Genomic DNA, 14,711 nt, shown 5'->3' with positions numbered 1-14,711 from the left:
TTTTCTCCATTGCCTCGGCCTCTTTTTGCCAGTATCAGTCCAGATTCTGCGACCGCTCGAAATGACAGCCAGTGCGTCATGAGTCTGGCTGGATGACTAAGAAGGCTGCTGTGGCTGGTGGCCGATGGTTGGAGGGCCTGTGGCTGGTTGGTGTCGGCAGCTGTCGAGCCTCGTGTGGCTTGTCGCAGATACGGGGTACGTCTAACTAGGTACCTACCTTACCTTACCTTAGTAGTATCGCTGGAGCTACCAGTAGCGGGAGGCTGCTGTACTCGCTTCTGATCTTGCATCTCGACTCAACTCGTCGCATCGCATCCCACTCAGCAGCTGCTGCTCGCATCGTCGAGCTACAAGAGCCTCGGCCAAGGCAATGGTTGCTGCGCCGCTTCGCCAGACGTAGCCCTTGATCCCCTGGAGGCACAATCCCGACACGTCTGTCTCTACCTCTTGAGCTTCCACTCCTTGATACCTACCTACCTACCGTCAGCAGCTCCCCAGCTTCATCCTCCGTCTCCTGCGATTGCGCCCAGTCCGCCAACATGTCCGACTACGAACGGACAATTCTTGAATTCTACCAGCTGCCCACGTCATACCCCTCAGAATGGCCTGCAGAAAAGGACGAGCAGGACTCGTCCGGAGACGAGGCTGATACGAAGAAGCACAGCCGCCAAAAGTCGCGATACCAGGCGCTCGAGGCGGCCGCTGGTGATGGGAAAGTCGCGTCAGCAAAGGGAGCCGTCAACAACCTGGCCTTGAAGGACGAGCCAGACCCGTTAGGCACCACCGACAGCGTTGTCCGTTCGCTGAGAGAAATCGGGCTCCCGGCACAGGATGACGTGCGGCTTCGTGAGTCTCCCAGGGCGTCGCTTCAACCCGCCTTGAGACTGATGGCATCTTAGGGAACCGATTCATGCTGTCCTCGACCACCTTTTCCCCCACCCTGTTCCTATCGCAGGTACACGCCAACGCGGACACGCGCACGCTGCTCGAGGGCTTGAACATCCTGTCCCAGTCGATTGATCAAAAGTCCGCATCGCTCAAGGTGCTCGTGGAAAGCAACTTTGAGAGATTCGTCAAGGCAAAGGCAACCATAGACAATGTGTACAGAGAGATGAAGTACCGCGGAACGGAGGCCGGCGGACGAGCTTCGGTCCATGGACGCCATGCTAGTCGCACGAGCTTACGTGGTGGCAGGGGTGGCCTCAACAACCCCTTGGCTCACTCGACCGACTCTCGAAAGAAGAATGCCTTAATCAAAGAAAGCGAATATGGTGTCTTGGGCATCAAGGTGCCCCTGCTGGACGTTTCCGCCAAGGCTGAAGATGTATGGGGTCCGGCCCTGGGAGGGAGAGAAAAGGAGGAGCACCTGAGAGCCTTCCAGCGATACGTCAACAAGTTCAAGGATCCGCTGGAGCTGAGCACCATCATAGCCGACTGCATCAAGAGGAAAGACTACGAGACCCTGGTGGAGGCATACAACCGTGCCAGGAAGTTTGCAGACGACGCGCGCGCCCTATCGCAAAACATCGACCGCCAAATGCCCGACGACGAGCAGCTCTATCAGATCATGATAGCCGCCCGAGTGTGGTACGATGTTGATCACCAGATCCAGAGCTTCAAGCGGGATGCGTGGAAGCGGCTGGCTGCCTCACACACGCTGTCAAAAGCCGAGACTCAGGTTGGCCGAAGTCCGGAGCAGCACATGGAGATGATCAACCTCTTGCTGGAACTCGGCGTTGAAGATAGCCCGATACGAGTGTGGCTCATGAGCCGCCACGACTACCTGAAAACCAAGATTCAGTCAACGGCCGAGCGCACAAAGGCGGAAATTGAGGTGCTCCGCCGAAGACTGGCAGCCACCGAGAAGCCCACAAGCCGAACTGTGGCCACTCATCTACGTACACTGGGTCGACAGAGTCTTGAAGCCAAGCCGACGCACAGCGACTCCCCAGACGTGATTGAGCTGTGGGAGAAGATGCTTGGTTTCCTGAGCAGCCTGATATCTCCCCAGGGCATCCTTGGGGACCTTCTCGAGTTTTGGCAGACTGCCCAGGGCTTCATTGAAGGCAGGATACAGAAGACGCTGCCCACGGGCTACAATGACGAGTCTCGGATCCATCATCAGCTGACGCAGAGTAATGTTGCGGATATCGAAAAGGGCATCGTCGAATTGGTGGATCTGCTCCGCGGGCACATTCACGACTTTTTCGCAGCGCCGCCCCCTGAGGACCTTAGTGTGGTCTTCTCGCCGCTGCCAATATCGCCTCACTCTCCGATATCCGCGGGGGGGTATGGCAGCTCCCTAAACCCTACTTCCACACGGGATCCGCGATTCAATTTTGATCCGAACAACCCGCCGCCCTCGTCGCCGAAGAAGGGCGAGCCGTGGGAGAAGCTGGCCTTTTGGCCCCCCTGGTCCAACTCTATCAGCGGAGTGTATTATCTCTGTAGGATGCTGGGACTGGTCGGCTCAGGCGCGTCCGACCTCGCCACCATCGAGCCCATCCGCTCGCGAAACAATCAAGTCCTGGAGCAGCTCAAGTCCCTGACCGGCGTGTCCAGAGAGCGGTGTGTGACGGCTCTTTGCGCTGCTTGGAACCGTGACGCCGAGAATATGAAGTACATTGAAGACTGGCTGCCGTCTGCGGAGTCGGGCGATGTCACGCGGATGCCTGCCAGCTTTGCCGCATTCGAGGGCGCTCTTCTGAGTGGCATGCAAAAGATCCTCTACATCACCGAGGCCATGTCGAAGCCGGGCGCCGGTGATATTGTCCTGCCGCCACCGGCCAAGCTGCTCCAGATGGTCCGGAGCCAGTATGTCAGCACCTTGTACAAGGCCTTGAGCGGCATGGTGGAGAATGCAGAGCGATCCGTCAAGAAGACGGACGACGAGTGGTCCATTGGCCAAGACGGAGGCACCTCTGCTGCCTCGTCAGTGGGCAAGAGCACGCTTGATGCTGGAGACCGAGTGAGTCCTCGATATTCCCCCCTTTCCTTCTTCCATTCATCGTCCTCGCTCCTGTAGCTAACGAGGTATAGAATGTCCGAATGCTCCTTACGTTGAGCAATCTGCAGGCTCTGCGATCCCAAGTCGTCCCCAACCTGAACTCACAGTTTGAGAATGCATTCTCCGTCAAGCTTACGGACGAGTCCAAGACCATCAAAGACGTGCTCGGCCAGATTGATGCCCGCCTCTTCCAGTCCTACACCAAGCAGTCCACCGAGAAGCTCCGCGAAATCATCCACGCCGGGCTCGCAGACCCCGACTGGGCCCCCGGAGTCGGCGAACGGCCGCAGGCGGCAAAACCATACGTATACGAGACGCTCCTGACGCTCGTGCTCGTCCACTCGCAGGTGTCCACCACGGCCGCCTCCTTAACGCCCCAGGTCCTGTCCTTCTTGCTGGAGCAGACGTCGCTGCAGCTGCTCGACGCGTTCCGCAAGCGCTCGCGCTACTCCCTCAGCGCGCTCATCCAGGCGACGCTCGACGTCGAGTTCATCGCGCAGACGCTGAGCCACTACACGACGGACCGGGCGTCGGAGCTGCAGAGCCAGATCTACCAGGAGCTGGACAGCCGGACGGACAACGAGGCGCGCGCGCGCCTGCAGAACGAGCTGCCCGAGATGCGCAACGTGCTCAAGAAGCTGAGGGAGGCGAGCAAGAACGAGTTTGCGTGCTTCAAGAAGCCGAAGCGCGTGGGGACGGGGGGCGGTGTGTCGAGGGTGGATAGCGGGAGCATGTCGCCAACGGCCAAGTTTGGCTTTGAGGGGCGGTGATCTTTTTTTCTTTTCTCCCTCTTTTTCTTTTGTGACTCTGGGGAAGTATGATGATGAGGGGAGATTGGCGTAGCGAGTAATTTAATGACTCTTGTTGGAAATAGGGCTGTGAAGAAGGTAGAGAAAAAAGAGGGTATATGATATCTGTTTGTTTCAAACCATTTGTGACACTGTTTGAATTTGACTTGAGGCCTCGTGAAGCCGTCTCGTGTCTTCATGTGTCTCATTAAGTTATCTTTTTTCTTCAAAAGATATCGAGAATCGCGAATAAGGCCGGCCCAGCGTTTTCCACGCCAGATTTGCGCCGTTCGCTTCTATCTAGGTGGATAAGAGTACAGAAAAGAACCGAAACCTGAGAAACTGAGAAAAAGGAGATCAAACAACAGAGAAGAGGGGGGATATGACACCCCATGTGTAGGTAGGTACTAAAGAAGGAGAGAACAACAGAAGTGGCTATCCGTCCGTCCGTCCGTCCGTCCGTCCGTCCAACCATCCGGCCATCTATCATGCTATTATGCCTCGCCGTTAGAAAGAAACGCAGGAAAACAACGAAACGGGAAAGAAAAGGAGAACAACGAAGAAGAAGAAGTTTGAACAGAGCCCATGAAAACCATGGGGGGGGATGAAACCCAACGCCGAGTCATGCGAACTTGGTTGATAAGGAAAACAATGAAAAGGGGGGTCTGGATATAAGGTATGCGCTTCATGTGTCGTTGTTGTTAAACTTTGGCCCCCTTATATGTTGTTTCCTCTATATTTCTTGTCCATGTTGCTCTTTTTCTTTTCATCTATGTTGCGTACAGCCGGTACGCTATTTTGCTATCCACCCTCTAGATACGCCTCTGCCCTGTTTTTGTTTTTCTGGAAATGGTCAAAGAAATCAAAGTAAGAAATGAGATGCAGGTGAGAAGACGGGGACATCTTCTTAATGCCATTGAGGGCAAGGTCGTTTAAATCATCTAAATGGTGGCAGTATCGGGAATTAGATTATGAACAAAGAGAGTAGGAAATCGCATCAAGTCATAGTCTCGTATCTCGTTAGGCGCGTCTAGGGCGAGTTGGGGAGTAAAAGATGGGAACAAAAGGCAAGTTCCAGAGAGCGTGAGTCGGCAGGGGAAAATTGCGAGCTTTTTTGGCGGGCTTCGATGGTGTCGTCTACAACATGGTTAGTATGAGGTAGGCTGTCTTCGGCGCCAATGGCACGAGGGACAACTTACAGTCTAGGTCAAGGGTGCGAAAGTATTCGGTGATTTCCGGGTCCTTGTCTTGCACGGTCAACTTGCCATCCTCGCCCCTCATGGTCTGAGGCAAGGCCTTGCGGATAGACAGGAGCATCTTCAGCAGTCCGGCCAGATTGCCGCCCTGTTGTGTGAACACGCTAGGATCCCGCTCAAGGGGCCAGCCCGGACGCAGGTGGTCTTGCTCCCACGCCTTGAATGCCCAGGTCGACTTCTCCACGCAGTTGAGGAAGATGATGGCGGTGAGATAGATCTTGAATCCGACCTTTGTCTTGCTGTCCGTGAGCAGCCTGTCCATGTGGTTCAGGAGGCTCTTGGAGGTGCTGTTGGCCTTTCGTTCCGCCGCGGCGTTGAGCTGCATGCAAATCATGGTGTAGATATCCGCGTCATTTTCGTTTTGTGCCTCCTTTATCCATCTCGGCTCTTCTCCCTCGGCACTCGGTTTCTCCAGTATCGTCCACTGTCGCTCCCGATCGATGCTTTCCACCAAGCCCCACAGCTCCAGGGCCTTTCTGAGAAGATCGTCTTCTCCCTTTGCTAGCTGTTGACACGCTGCCTCGAGCGTCACTTTCATAAATCTTGACGGCTCGCGCTCAATAAATGTCGTCAGCACATCTCGCATGTACGACTCGGCTTTTGCTGGGATGTCCTCTGAATCTTGGTCAATCATGATGACCTGATGAAACGGGCGCTTGTCCTCTTCACGAGTCTCCGCCTGTGACTCGCTGAGGTCCAAGGGATAGACCAAGGCCCCAAAGACAATCTTCTTGCCCGCTTCCGGAAAATGAGATACCTCGATCAGGCTTCCATCGTTGGTGAGCTTCAGCTGATCCTTGATGAGGTTGATGCGGTTTTGAGACAAGACGACCTGGACGCCAGCAGCATACAGGTCAAGTTGTTCGTGCAGGCGAGTGCGGACACAGCCAGTCCTCCAGACGCGGGGCGCCAGGACCTTGCGACAGGTATCGCATGGTGTCCCTTTGCCACAGTTCTTTCTCAGGATCCGACACCGAATGCAGGCGCCAATCTTCCGCACCTCCTGTACCTCCTTGCGTCTCGCGGGAGTGAATCTCGATCGTGCATGGCGCGCCCTCCCGTTGATGAGCCCATCGCTGGTGTCCATGCGAACGCCGCCGCGGCTCATGAGAGGCAGCGCGGGAGAATTCTCCGTGAGCAGGGGAATCGGGGTAGTGGTGGTCAGGTACGTCATTTCGCCCCAGGGCTGGGAAACACTTGTATCGGATAATGACGTGGGCAAGGAGACTGGCACTGAATCGATCGTTGTCTGATGGGCCTCGACGATGGGGGGAGACGATGTCGGCGGCGGAATGTCGGTGTTGACGAGCTGGGGGTCGAGAAAGGTTGGATTCAAGCGGGCTGTGGCGGCAACCGCCACGGATATGTTGGTTGTATCTGGTGATGCCTCGCTGGCGGGGAGAAGAGCCTGAAGACGCTCTTCCGGCGAGAGCTCAGGAGTCGGTGACGGGAGCTTGCCCGCGGCGGTGGCCGTAAAAGCTGCCAGGTCGGGCCCTGTGCCCGAGGATGATCGAGGAGGCGACGGCTGCGGATGCGAGCCCTTCTTGAAGCTGGTGCTCGTCTGCGGACGGCTGTCGTAAGTCGTGGGAGGGTTGTCGAGGGTGAACTGCTCCTGCAGCTCTAGTCGATCGGGCACGAACCCACCGCCATTAGCAGTCGGGTTGGCGGTGTTGTCGGATGCCGAAACCTTCTGGCCGCGGCTGTTCTCGTTTAGATCGACCTGGCGGGATGCCTCGGCAAGCGTCTCGAGGGCACTCCATCCCTGAGGCAGCGCGAGCTGGGCAGTCGGCTGGCCATTGACGGGAGCGCCTCCCTGAGGCCTGTCAATGGCGGCTCTGGCGGTGGTGATGCCGTGCAGCTCGAGGCAGGCCCGCATGCGGTCCGAGTCGGAGATGGCGGGGCATTTCTTGGTGATGTGCGTCGTCAGGCTGTCGATGCGGCCCTTGGGGAAGTTCTCGCCGCACTGCTTGCAGGTGTGAGGATAGCGGTTGCTGTTGTCGTTGAGCTTGGGCCCGCGGACAAAGTACTCGAGAATGAGGGGGTTCGGCTTGCGACCCATTGCGCTCGACTGGCCTCGACGGGCGGCGATTGGCGGTCAGTCTCTTGCGCACACGGGCCCGGCGACTCGATATCGCCCGGTTTGCCGTGAGAAGCGAGCGCTCGGCGATGAGGCAGCCCTGAGATGAATCGTGGTCTGGCTGGTGGCAGAAAAGGCGGAATGCAGCAGCTGCACATACGCCTAACAGGATTCTGCCCGCGTTATCGACAAAAGTTGGCAGACCGCCTTGAGGTGTGCTGGTCGGAGGCAAAGGCGGTCAGGTATGCAGAAAAAAGAGGGACTCTGCAATGAACACGCACCTGCTAGGATATAGTTACATGATCAGTTAAAAATGAGCAGTGAGCTGGCAAATGAGAGTCGTTAATTGATTGTTGAATATTGTCGCCATGTGTGAATTTGTCGACTGACTCGATCAATTCGCTTTTTTTGGGTAAGCCACTTTTTGTGCGCCACCGGTGTTACGTTGATCCGGCCAAGCGAGCGGGATTGGCCCGTCCCTATTACCCGATCCCACGATAATCCGGCTTATTTCCCCATGTTTGAGCAACGGAACACACGACATTGGCCGATGGCACAAAACCCCTGCCAAATGATTTTCAGGTTGCATTCAAAAGAGAACAAAAGCATGTGCCAGTGACGAACTACTAGTTCCGGCGCTCGTGAGTTTCCCTTTTGGTGCTTTGGCCCGTTCACTCTTTCATCTGGTGATGCTGCTTCAAGCGCTAGGGTAACTCTACTCTTTATCGAAGCGCCGTTGGAAGGATCGTGGTGGCCATGGGATACATACATCCCGTCTGCATTGGCTAGGTACCTCACACTCATCACTACTGGTATACGAGATCCTTGTTGTACAACAGCTGGTCAAGAGACACCAAGCGGAAACAATGATGATGCCTTCAAGCCTCGACTTACGGGATCTGCTGCCGAGCCGGAACCACGACAGCGTTCCTGGGCCTGACTGGTTTGAGCTTGCGGCACGAGAACAAAGTGCCTCGAGGCTCGACCCTTCTATTGTGTATGCGATCTAGGCCCGTTGCCAGCCTCTCCCATCGTCCGTGATGCCCTTTGTTGGCTGCCCGTCCCAAGTCAGGCGACATGGCCGTACGCTCATTTGCCGGCTGAATCCCAGGTACCCAGGCGGCGCGTGCTCTGTTCTGATGATGCCTCAACACCAGCTTGAACGGCTCTGGGAACGGCCAGAGCGGCGCCGGTGCGCTTAGGACACTGGATGGAGGTTTACTTCGAGGGCGGCTTGTTATCGCCGTGTCTTGCCTGCCCTGGCAGAGAGATGCAGTGTGTCTCGGCACGTTCTGCCCTGACACGACTTTCTCTTACGTTGCCTTGCGTCCCCTGGTGTCTCCTGGCGATTCCTTGCGTTGTGTAAAAGCACGCATGTGCATTGGGACTCTTTGTCCAATGCCTTGGCCGGCATCTCGCCCGATAGTCGGACTATTCTGAGGTATCTATCTCGAGATTGGGTTGATAGTGTTGATGCTGTGCCACAGCGGCATTCAAGAACCGCCTCTCCCTCGCCGATCCTTCGGGCCCTGAGACTAGCGCTCTCTTATTTCGACGCGATCCCGGGACCCTGGACCATTCAGACGGCATGCACATCCCACGTTGTCTCTCCGACGCCGCCCACTCATGATTGACCCAACAGCAACGTGACTGTGCTTTCGTGATGCCTGGTTGCAACCACGCCGCTGTTGCGGCTTTTCGTGCGGAGCACGCATTATCGCGTTGCTTCTTCGCCCTTGCGAGCTTTGTCGAGGGGGGAGGAGGGAGTCTGGATCAAGGGTTCCCGAGCGATATAAAAGGCCAGCGTCATGGACGCGCGCAACGGCTTGTCTGTGCGGGCAGGATGCTTGACTTTCTCGCATTGTCTACACTGATAGCCGCAATGTATTCTTTACTATTATTATTGCCCTTGGTCTCTCCGCTGGTCAAATCCGCTGCAATTCGCTCTGTAGATTTGGCTGGCTATGTCTTGACCGATGTAAGTGGCTATCCGAATATCATCTCATATATCGAGCCAACGCGGTCTGACTCTGTATAGACGGGAACGATCAATGGCGGAAACACGTTCCCAGGCGTTTCCCGTCCTCTGGGCATGGTCAAGCTCGGTCCTGATCTCTATTCGGGCACCGATGCCTACTCTGGCTATCTGCCGAATGGCAACTTTACGGGCTTCACCATGCTCCATGAGAGCGGCACCGGAGGCGCTCCGAAATACGGCGTCGTCTCCCAGATGCCTGTCCTTGGAGCCGTGCAGAACCCTTTAAGCGATGCCATCAACGACACCCGTGCCGCGCCTGATGTCACGGAGATTGGGTACTACAAAGCAAGCCTTGGCTCCGGAACTGTCTTGGAGATGGCGGCCACCAACAAGGCCGGCATGTTTCAGTATACCTTCCCTACCAATGGCCTAGCTCGCAATGTCCTTGTTGACGTCTCCCACGTTTTGTCGTCCTACCGTGGACAGGGCCTGGAACAGCACTTCCTGGGAGGCAGCATCAATGTTCACAATGACACCAAGGCCGGATATTATTACTATACTGGCAATGGAACCTATGATAATGTGAGCCAGTATGATGTCTATTGGTGTCTTGGTGTGAAGACTTACTCTTTGCGATAAATACAGGGATGGAACAGAGCTGCCCCCTGGACAGTCCATTTCTGTGGCTACTTTGATTCGCCAGCTACGTACAAGACCTTTCTTGGAGCGGACCGAACCTCGGCCAATCTGGTCGAGTATGGTCAAAAGACCAGCTACAGCTCCACGACCGCCAGACTCGGCGCCGTTTTCAGTTTTTGGAAGAGCTCTGTGACCTCCCGGGTTGGCGTTTCGTTCGTGTCCGAGGCGCAAGCCTGTGCCAATGTCAAGGCTGAGATTCCCCTCGGAACGTCTCTTGCGACGGTTCGCCAGGGAACGCGAGATGCGTGGAACTCGCAAGTCTTGCAAAAGGTGACAACCAGTGAAACCAACGTCACCAAGCTCAACCAGCTCTATACCGCCTTGTATTTCATGCATCTATTGCCGACGAACAAGACGGGCGAGAACCCTCTGTGGCAATCCCAGGAGCCCTACTACGATGATATCTTTACCTTCTGGGATACAGTAGGTTTTTGTCTTCCATCGTTGAGGCTTGGAAACATGAGTCGCTAACCAACTCGGCAGCATCGCTGCACAACCCCTTTGCTCCACATCCTCCAGCCCAACTATCATGAGGAGCTCATAAGATCCATGATCGACATCTATCGTCACGAAGGCTACGTGTCAGATGCGCGCTCTTCCTTCTTCAACGGCGCGGTCCAGGGCGGCTCCAACTGCGACAACGTGTTTGCGGATGCCTTCGTCAAGGGTGTGCGTGGCAAGGTCGACTGGGAGGGTGCCTACGCCGCCATGGTCAAGAATGCTGAAGTCGCTCCGCCGAACAACAATGATCCGCGAGACCGCACCAGCTCGACCAAGGAGGGACGAGGTGCCCTGCCAGACTGGCTCAAATACGGCTACATTACTCCTACGTATGGACGATCTGTGAGCCGTGCTGTTGAATAGTAAGCCCTACTTCCACTTCCTTGCAATATTCACCTCGTGTGCCTAACCGCCTCTTGCAGCTCGGTAAACGACTTTGCGGTGGCCACCGTCGCCAACGGTCTCGGTCTGCAGAACGACTTCCAAAAGTACCTCAACAGATCTCACAACTGGCGCAACCACTGGAACACCAACATGACGGCTCTCGGCTTCTCGGGCTTCCTCGGCCCACGCAACGCCAACGGCTTCCTCGCCCAGGACCCCCTTTCCTGCGGCGGCTGCTACTGGGCAGACTACTACTACCAAGCCCTTCCCTGGGAGTACTCGTTCAACGCCCACCACGACCTCGACACCATCATCAAGTACTCGGGCGGCGCGGACACCTTTGTCAAGCGCCTAGAAATGACCTTCCAGCCCGGCGTCTACTCGGGCAACGGCGCCTTTGGCAACACAATCTTCAACCCGGGCAACGAACCCAGCTTCACGACCCCTTACCTGTACAACTTTGTCAACAGGCAGGACCTCGCCGTCCAGCGCAGCCGCTTCATCGCCAAATCGTACTACAAGCCCACGCCCGGCGGCCTCCCCGGCAACAGCGATGCCGGCGCCATGGAGTCGTGGCTCCTCTGGAACATGATTGGCCTGTACCCCATGACGGGGCAGACCACCTTTCTCATCGGCTCGCCCTGGTTCAAGGACCTGACCATTTCGCTGGGCGGCGGCGGCAAGACGCTCAGCATCACGACTTCGGGCGGCAGCGAGGACGCGTACTATGTGCAGTCGCTCAAAGTTAATGGCGAGGCCTGGGACAAGAGCTGGGTCAGCTGGTACGATGTCTTTGCGGAGGGGGGTAGCTTGGATTTCGTGCTGGGTGCGGAGCCCAAGAATTGGACGACGGGGGCCACGCCGCCGAGTCCAGGGAGTGTGAGTGTTGATGATGCGAGGAGGATGTTGACGGCTATGTACAAGGGGAGCGTGTCGGAGTTGTAGATATTGGATTGCAAGATTTGGATCATGATTATTCTGTATATATATATATATATACGTAGTACATAAGGTAGGATATGACAGTATATTGCAAGCAAGCACCTTTGCCTCTTTCGCTATAAAGGACCTACCTAGCTTATCCTCAACATGTGTCTGGTGTCTTGTCGATAGAATGGAGTAAGTAAATCGGCTTATAAAACACGTGTATCTAGAGGACATGAGAACGGACGAGAAATAGTCAAATCGCAACAGCAAACGGAACAAGTGCTCATTGGACAAAACAGCGGCTGGTATATAACTGTTACATTTCCGTAACATCAAGAACAGAGAACAAAAAGCGGGAGATGCAAGCTGGTATGTCCACTTCCAACCCTCCCCCTTGGATTATTTCCGACAACCAAAAGAACGCCTCGCTATGCCTGTCTGGCCCAGGGTAGACACATAAAGGTAGATGTGAATGTGCTCCTACAACCTTTGTCTTCTTTCCTCCCTCCTCTTGCTTCCGCGGCACAAACGGCGAAACGCAACCCGAAATCCGACTGCCGCTGTAGGTTATTTATCACCGCCCCAGACGTTGCGGAACTCTTCCGAGTCAGAAACCTGGTAACTGGGGGTATGGCGGTGCTCATCTTCGTGCTCGGCCGAGGCCCATGGCTCGTCGTTGTCCCCCGCGGCGAGACCTTGGTATCCGTCGTAGCCCTCTGGTGCTGCGGCTGTTGCTTTGGTGCTGCTCTGGGCTTCGCGATCGGATGTCGATGGCGAGTCGGCCGGGGCGGGTTCTGGCTGTGTAGCAGCCTTCTTCGACTTCTTCTTCTTCTTCTTGACAACAACCACGGGGGGTGGCTGATCTGAATCAGTCTGTTGGCCCTGCTGGTGTGATGTATGTGCTGAGCCAGCTGCGTTGCTGTTACCGCGTCCTTGCTGTGAATTGTGTGGTGGGGAGGAGCGAATCCCCGTCTCTGAGCTGCTTGCCCAGGACGCATATCGTTCCCTCAGCGGCTCGCTCGCAGTGATGACTGGGTACTAAACCGATGGTGTAAGCATAGGCACATGCATAGTCTCACAGAAGAAGAAGCCGGCAGACTTACATTCCAATCCCCAAATTCCAGCTCCCGGGCCTTGGCGTACAGGTGGTCCTCCTCGGGATCAATCTCTGGCTCCTCAAACGTGCCGTGCGTGTTCTCATTCAGCTGGTCAACCCGGGCGGAACTGGACGCTCCATTTCCATTACCATTGCCCAGCAATGGGGACGTGGCGTTCACCTCGCCCGGCTTCGGAATCCAGTATTTCCCCTTGCCACCCCGTTCGTACCGCATGCCTTCCTGTAGTCGAGCAAATCTTGACCTAGAGTCTTCGTGGGCCATGATCCTGTCGCCAGAGTCGAAAACTCGGTAGCGGTATTTGTCTCCCCTAAACGTCTCCTTGGAATCCTCAATGAGATCTTTGATACCAAAGGCATCCCGGATGGCATAGTTGAGCGGCATGCGAGCCGACTGGATGCGATTGTCGGCAAAGTCGTGCCAGGAAAAGGCATACCAGTGGGCTACAGCAAAGATGGGCATCTCCACGCAGATGAGAGCGTCTTGTATAGCCGCGGCGAGGTTGTCGCGAGTGTAGCCCTGAACATCGTCGGGGATGGCGCCGAGCCAGACAAGGATCGACAGGAAGAATCCCTGCCAATAAGAGGCAAAGATGATGAGCTTGATACACAAGAACTTGGGGACGGGCCGAAACGGAACCAGGTCTCGGTGCATGCAGACCCAAAACAGCCCGAGCGAATACAGGCTGACAGTGACACTGATGTTGTAGATGATGCCGCTCCAGAAGTAGCCGGACTTGGCTCCGATGTATCCCTCCTGGTAGGTGCCCGTAGCCTTCATGATGATGGCCGCGAGAGCCAGGATAGGCTTGAGCCAGGCATACTGAAGGATGCCGCGCTTGATGGCCAAAAAGGTATGCGGATCCGAAATGTCCACCTTGGGCAGAAAATGGTTCATGGGCCACAGATGATGCACCGGGGCCCGGCCGTGGGTCATGATGATGACGGCACGCTCGCCGCCCAGGTAGTTGATGAGCAGCTGGAAGAAGGTGTATATGGTAAACGCCTCATAGATGTCTCGGATCGGGTCCACGAAGGCGGCGGCCCGCAGCGACACCATGCTCGTCCACGACGCGATCGAGTAGATGGGAACCATGAGCAGGATGCGGACGACGTAGCGCTGCAGCAGCGGCTTGCGATAGTTCTTTGCCTGGAGCCATATCGAGCTGTTGCCGTGATTAGAGTCTGTTGACAAGGAGCGGCATCAGAACAGAGAGGCACGAGGCTTACATTACCGACAAGACCGTTGCGACCACAGATGCGGCGCCTGCTACCACAGTGGTGGCCGTGGTGAACTTCTGGCCGGTGCCATAATCCGGCATGATGGCGACGACGCGACTTGTCTGGCGACTCGGAGACCTGGGGGAGGGGGGAGCCAGAACCAGGTATAGAGAGAAAGAGAGAGAGAGAGAGGAGAGAGAGCAGGGAGGGAGAAGCTGGCAGCTGTTCAGCTCATGGCTATGCTGCAGAGCTGCGCTGGCGAGGGGCGAATCTGCAGCTGTGACACGGCAAATCCTGCGATAACGGCAGCTGTGATGCGAGTACTATGTGCAAGAGAACAAAGGTAGGGAGGAGAGGCAGTCGGGAAGATTCACGTGTGACGAAGCTCGCCAATTTGGAGAGAGAGAGAGACGCAAGATCGACTTGTCATGGTGCTTCGTTGGTCTGCTCCCAAGCGATTGCTAGCACAACAAGGGCGTCGCGGCCGGAGCTTGGACCGGGGCAGGTACCCGCCCACCAGCGGTTGGCGCGGAAATACATAAGGTACCTTCAGATGATGCACAACGCATGTGCACATGCAGCTCGTTGCATGTAGAGGGAGCTCCACTGGCCGCTAGTGGACCTGCGGCGCGCGACCCCTGCTGGAGACGAGATTTAGCGGGCAGCTCCAGCGGATGTAGGGGGGAAATGGAGCTACAAGTACGGAGCACGGAGCCCAGAGCTGGTCGTGGTACTATTAGGTGATGTTCAAGGTTCGGG

The 14,711-nt window shown here is 56.1% G+C and overlaps 4 protein-coding genes across 4 annotated transcripts; 2 read left to right on the top strand and 2 right to left on the bottom strand.

The window, feature by feature from the left end:
- Window positions 1-539: 539 nt before the first annotated feature.
- On the top strand, window positions 540-3,777 carry TRIREDRAFT_55945 (exocyst complex subunit; the record flags this gene model as incomplete). Its single annotated transcript, XM_006962365.1, has 3 exons — window positions 540-846; window positions 900-2,968; window positions 3,040-3,777. The coding sequence occupies 3 exons, from the start codon at window positions 540-542 to the stop codon at window positions 3,775-3,777; spliced, it is 3,114 nt and encodes a 1,037-aa protein (XP_006962427.1).
- A 1,048-nt stretch (window positions 3,778-4,825) lies between these two features.
- Window positions 4,826-7,110, bottom strand: TRIREDRAFT_103917 (uncharacterized protein; the record flags this gene model as incomplete). The annotated part of the gene is made up of 3 exons (XM_006962155.1): window positions 4,826-4,932; window positions 4,995-6,530; window positions 6,621-7,110. The coding sequence occupies 3 exons, from the start codon at window positions 7,108-7,110 to the stop codon at window positions 4,826-4,828; spliced, it is 2,133 nt and encodes a 710-aa protein (XP_006962217.1).
- Window positions 7,111-9,010: 1,900 nt separating this feature from the next.
- On the top strand, window positions 9,011-11,635 carry TRIREDRAFT_55733 (glycoside hydrolase family 92; the record flags this gene model as incomplete). Its single annotated transcript, XM_006962364.1, has 5 exons — window positions 9,011-9,106; window positions 9,167-9,688; window positions 9,752-10,228; window positions 10,289-10,668; window positions 10,729-11,635. The coding sequence occupies 5 exons, from the start codon at window positions 9,011-9,013 to the stop codon at window positions 11,633-11,635; spliced, it is 2,382 nt and encodes a 793-aa protein (XP_006962426.1).
- A 549-nt stretch (window positions 11,636-12,184) lies between these two features.
- Window positions 12,185-14,261, bottom strand: TRIREDRAFT_120238 (seven transmembrane receptor, rhodopsin family; the record flags this gene model as incomplete). Its single annotated transcript, XM_006962154.1, has 3 exons — window positions 13,962-14,261; window positions 12,721-13,897; window positions 12,185-12,655 (listed from the first exon to the last, which is right to left on the bottom strand). The coding sequence occupies exons 1-3, from the start codon at window positions 14,051-14,053 to the stop codon at window positions 12,185-12,187; spliced, it is 1,740 nt and encodes a 579-aa protein (XP_006962216.1). The 5' UTR covers window positions 14,054-14,261.
- Window positions 14,262-14,711: the final 450 nt, after the last annotated feature.

This window comes from Trichoderma reesei (genome assembly GCF_000167675.1).
Source record: "Trichoderma reesei QM6a unplaced genomic scaffold TRIREscaffold_2, whole genome shotgun sequence".
NCBI classification, from domain to species: Eukaryota; Fungi; Ascomycota; class Sordariomycetes; order Hypocreales; family Hypocreaceae; genus Trichoderma; species Trichoderma reesei.
This window is presented reverse-complemented; position numbering and strand designations above follow the sequence as displayed.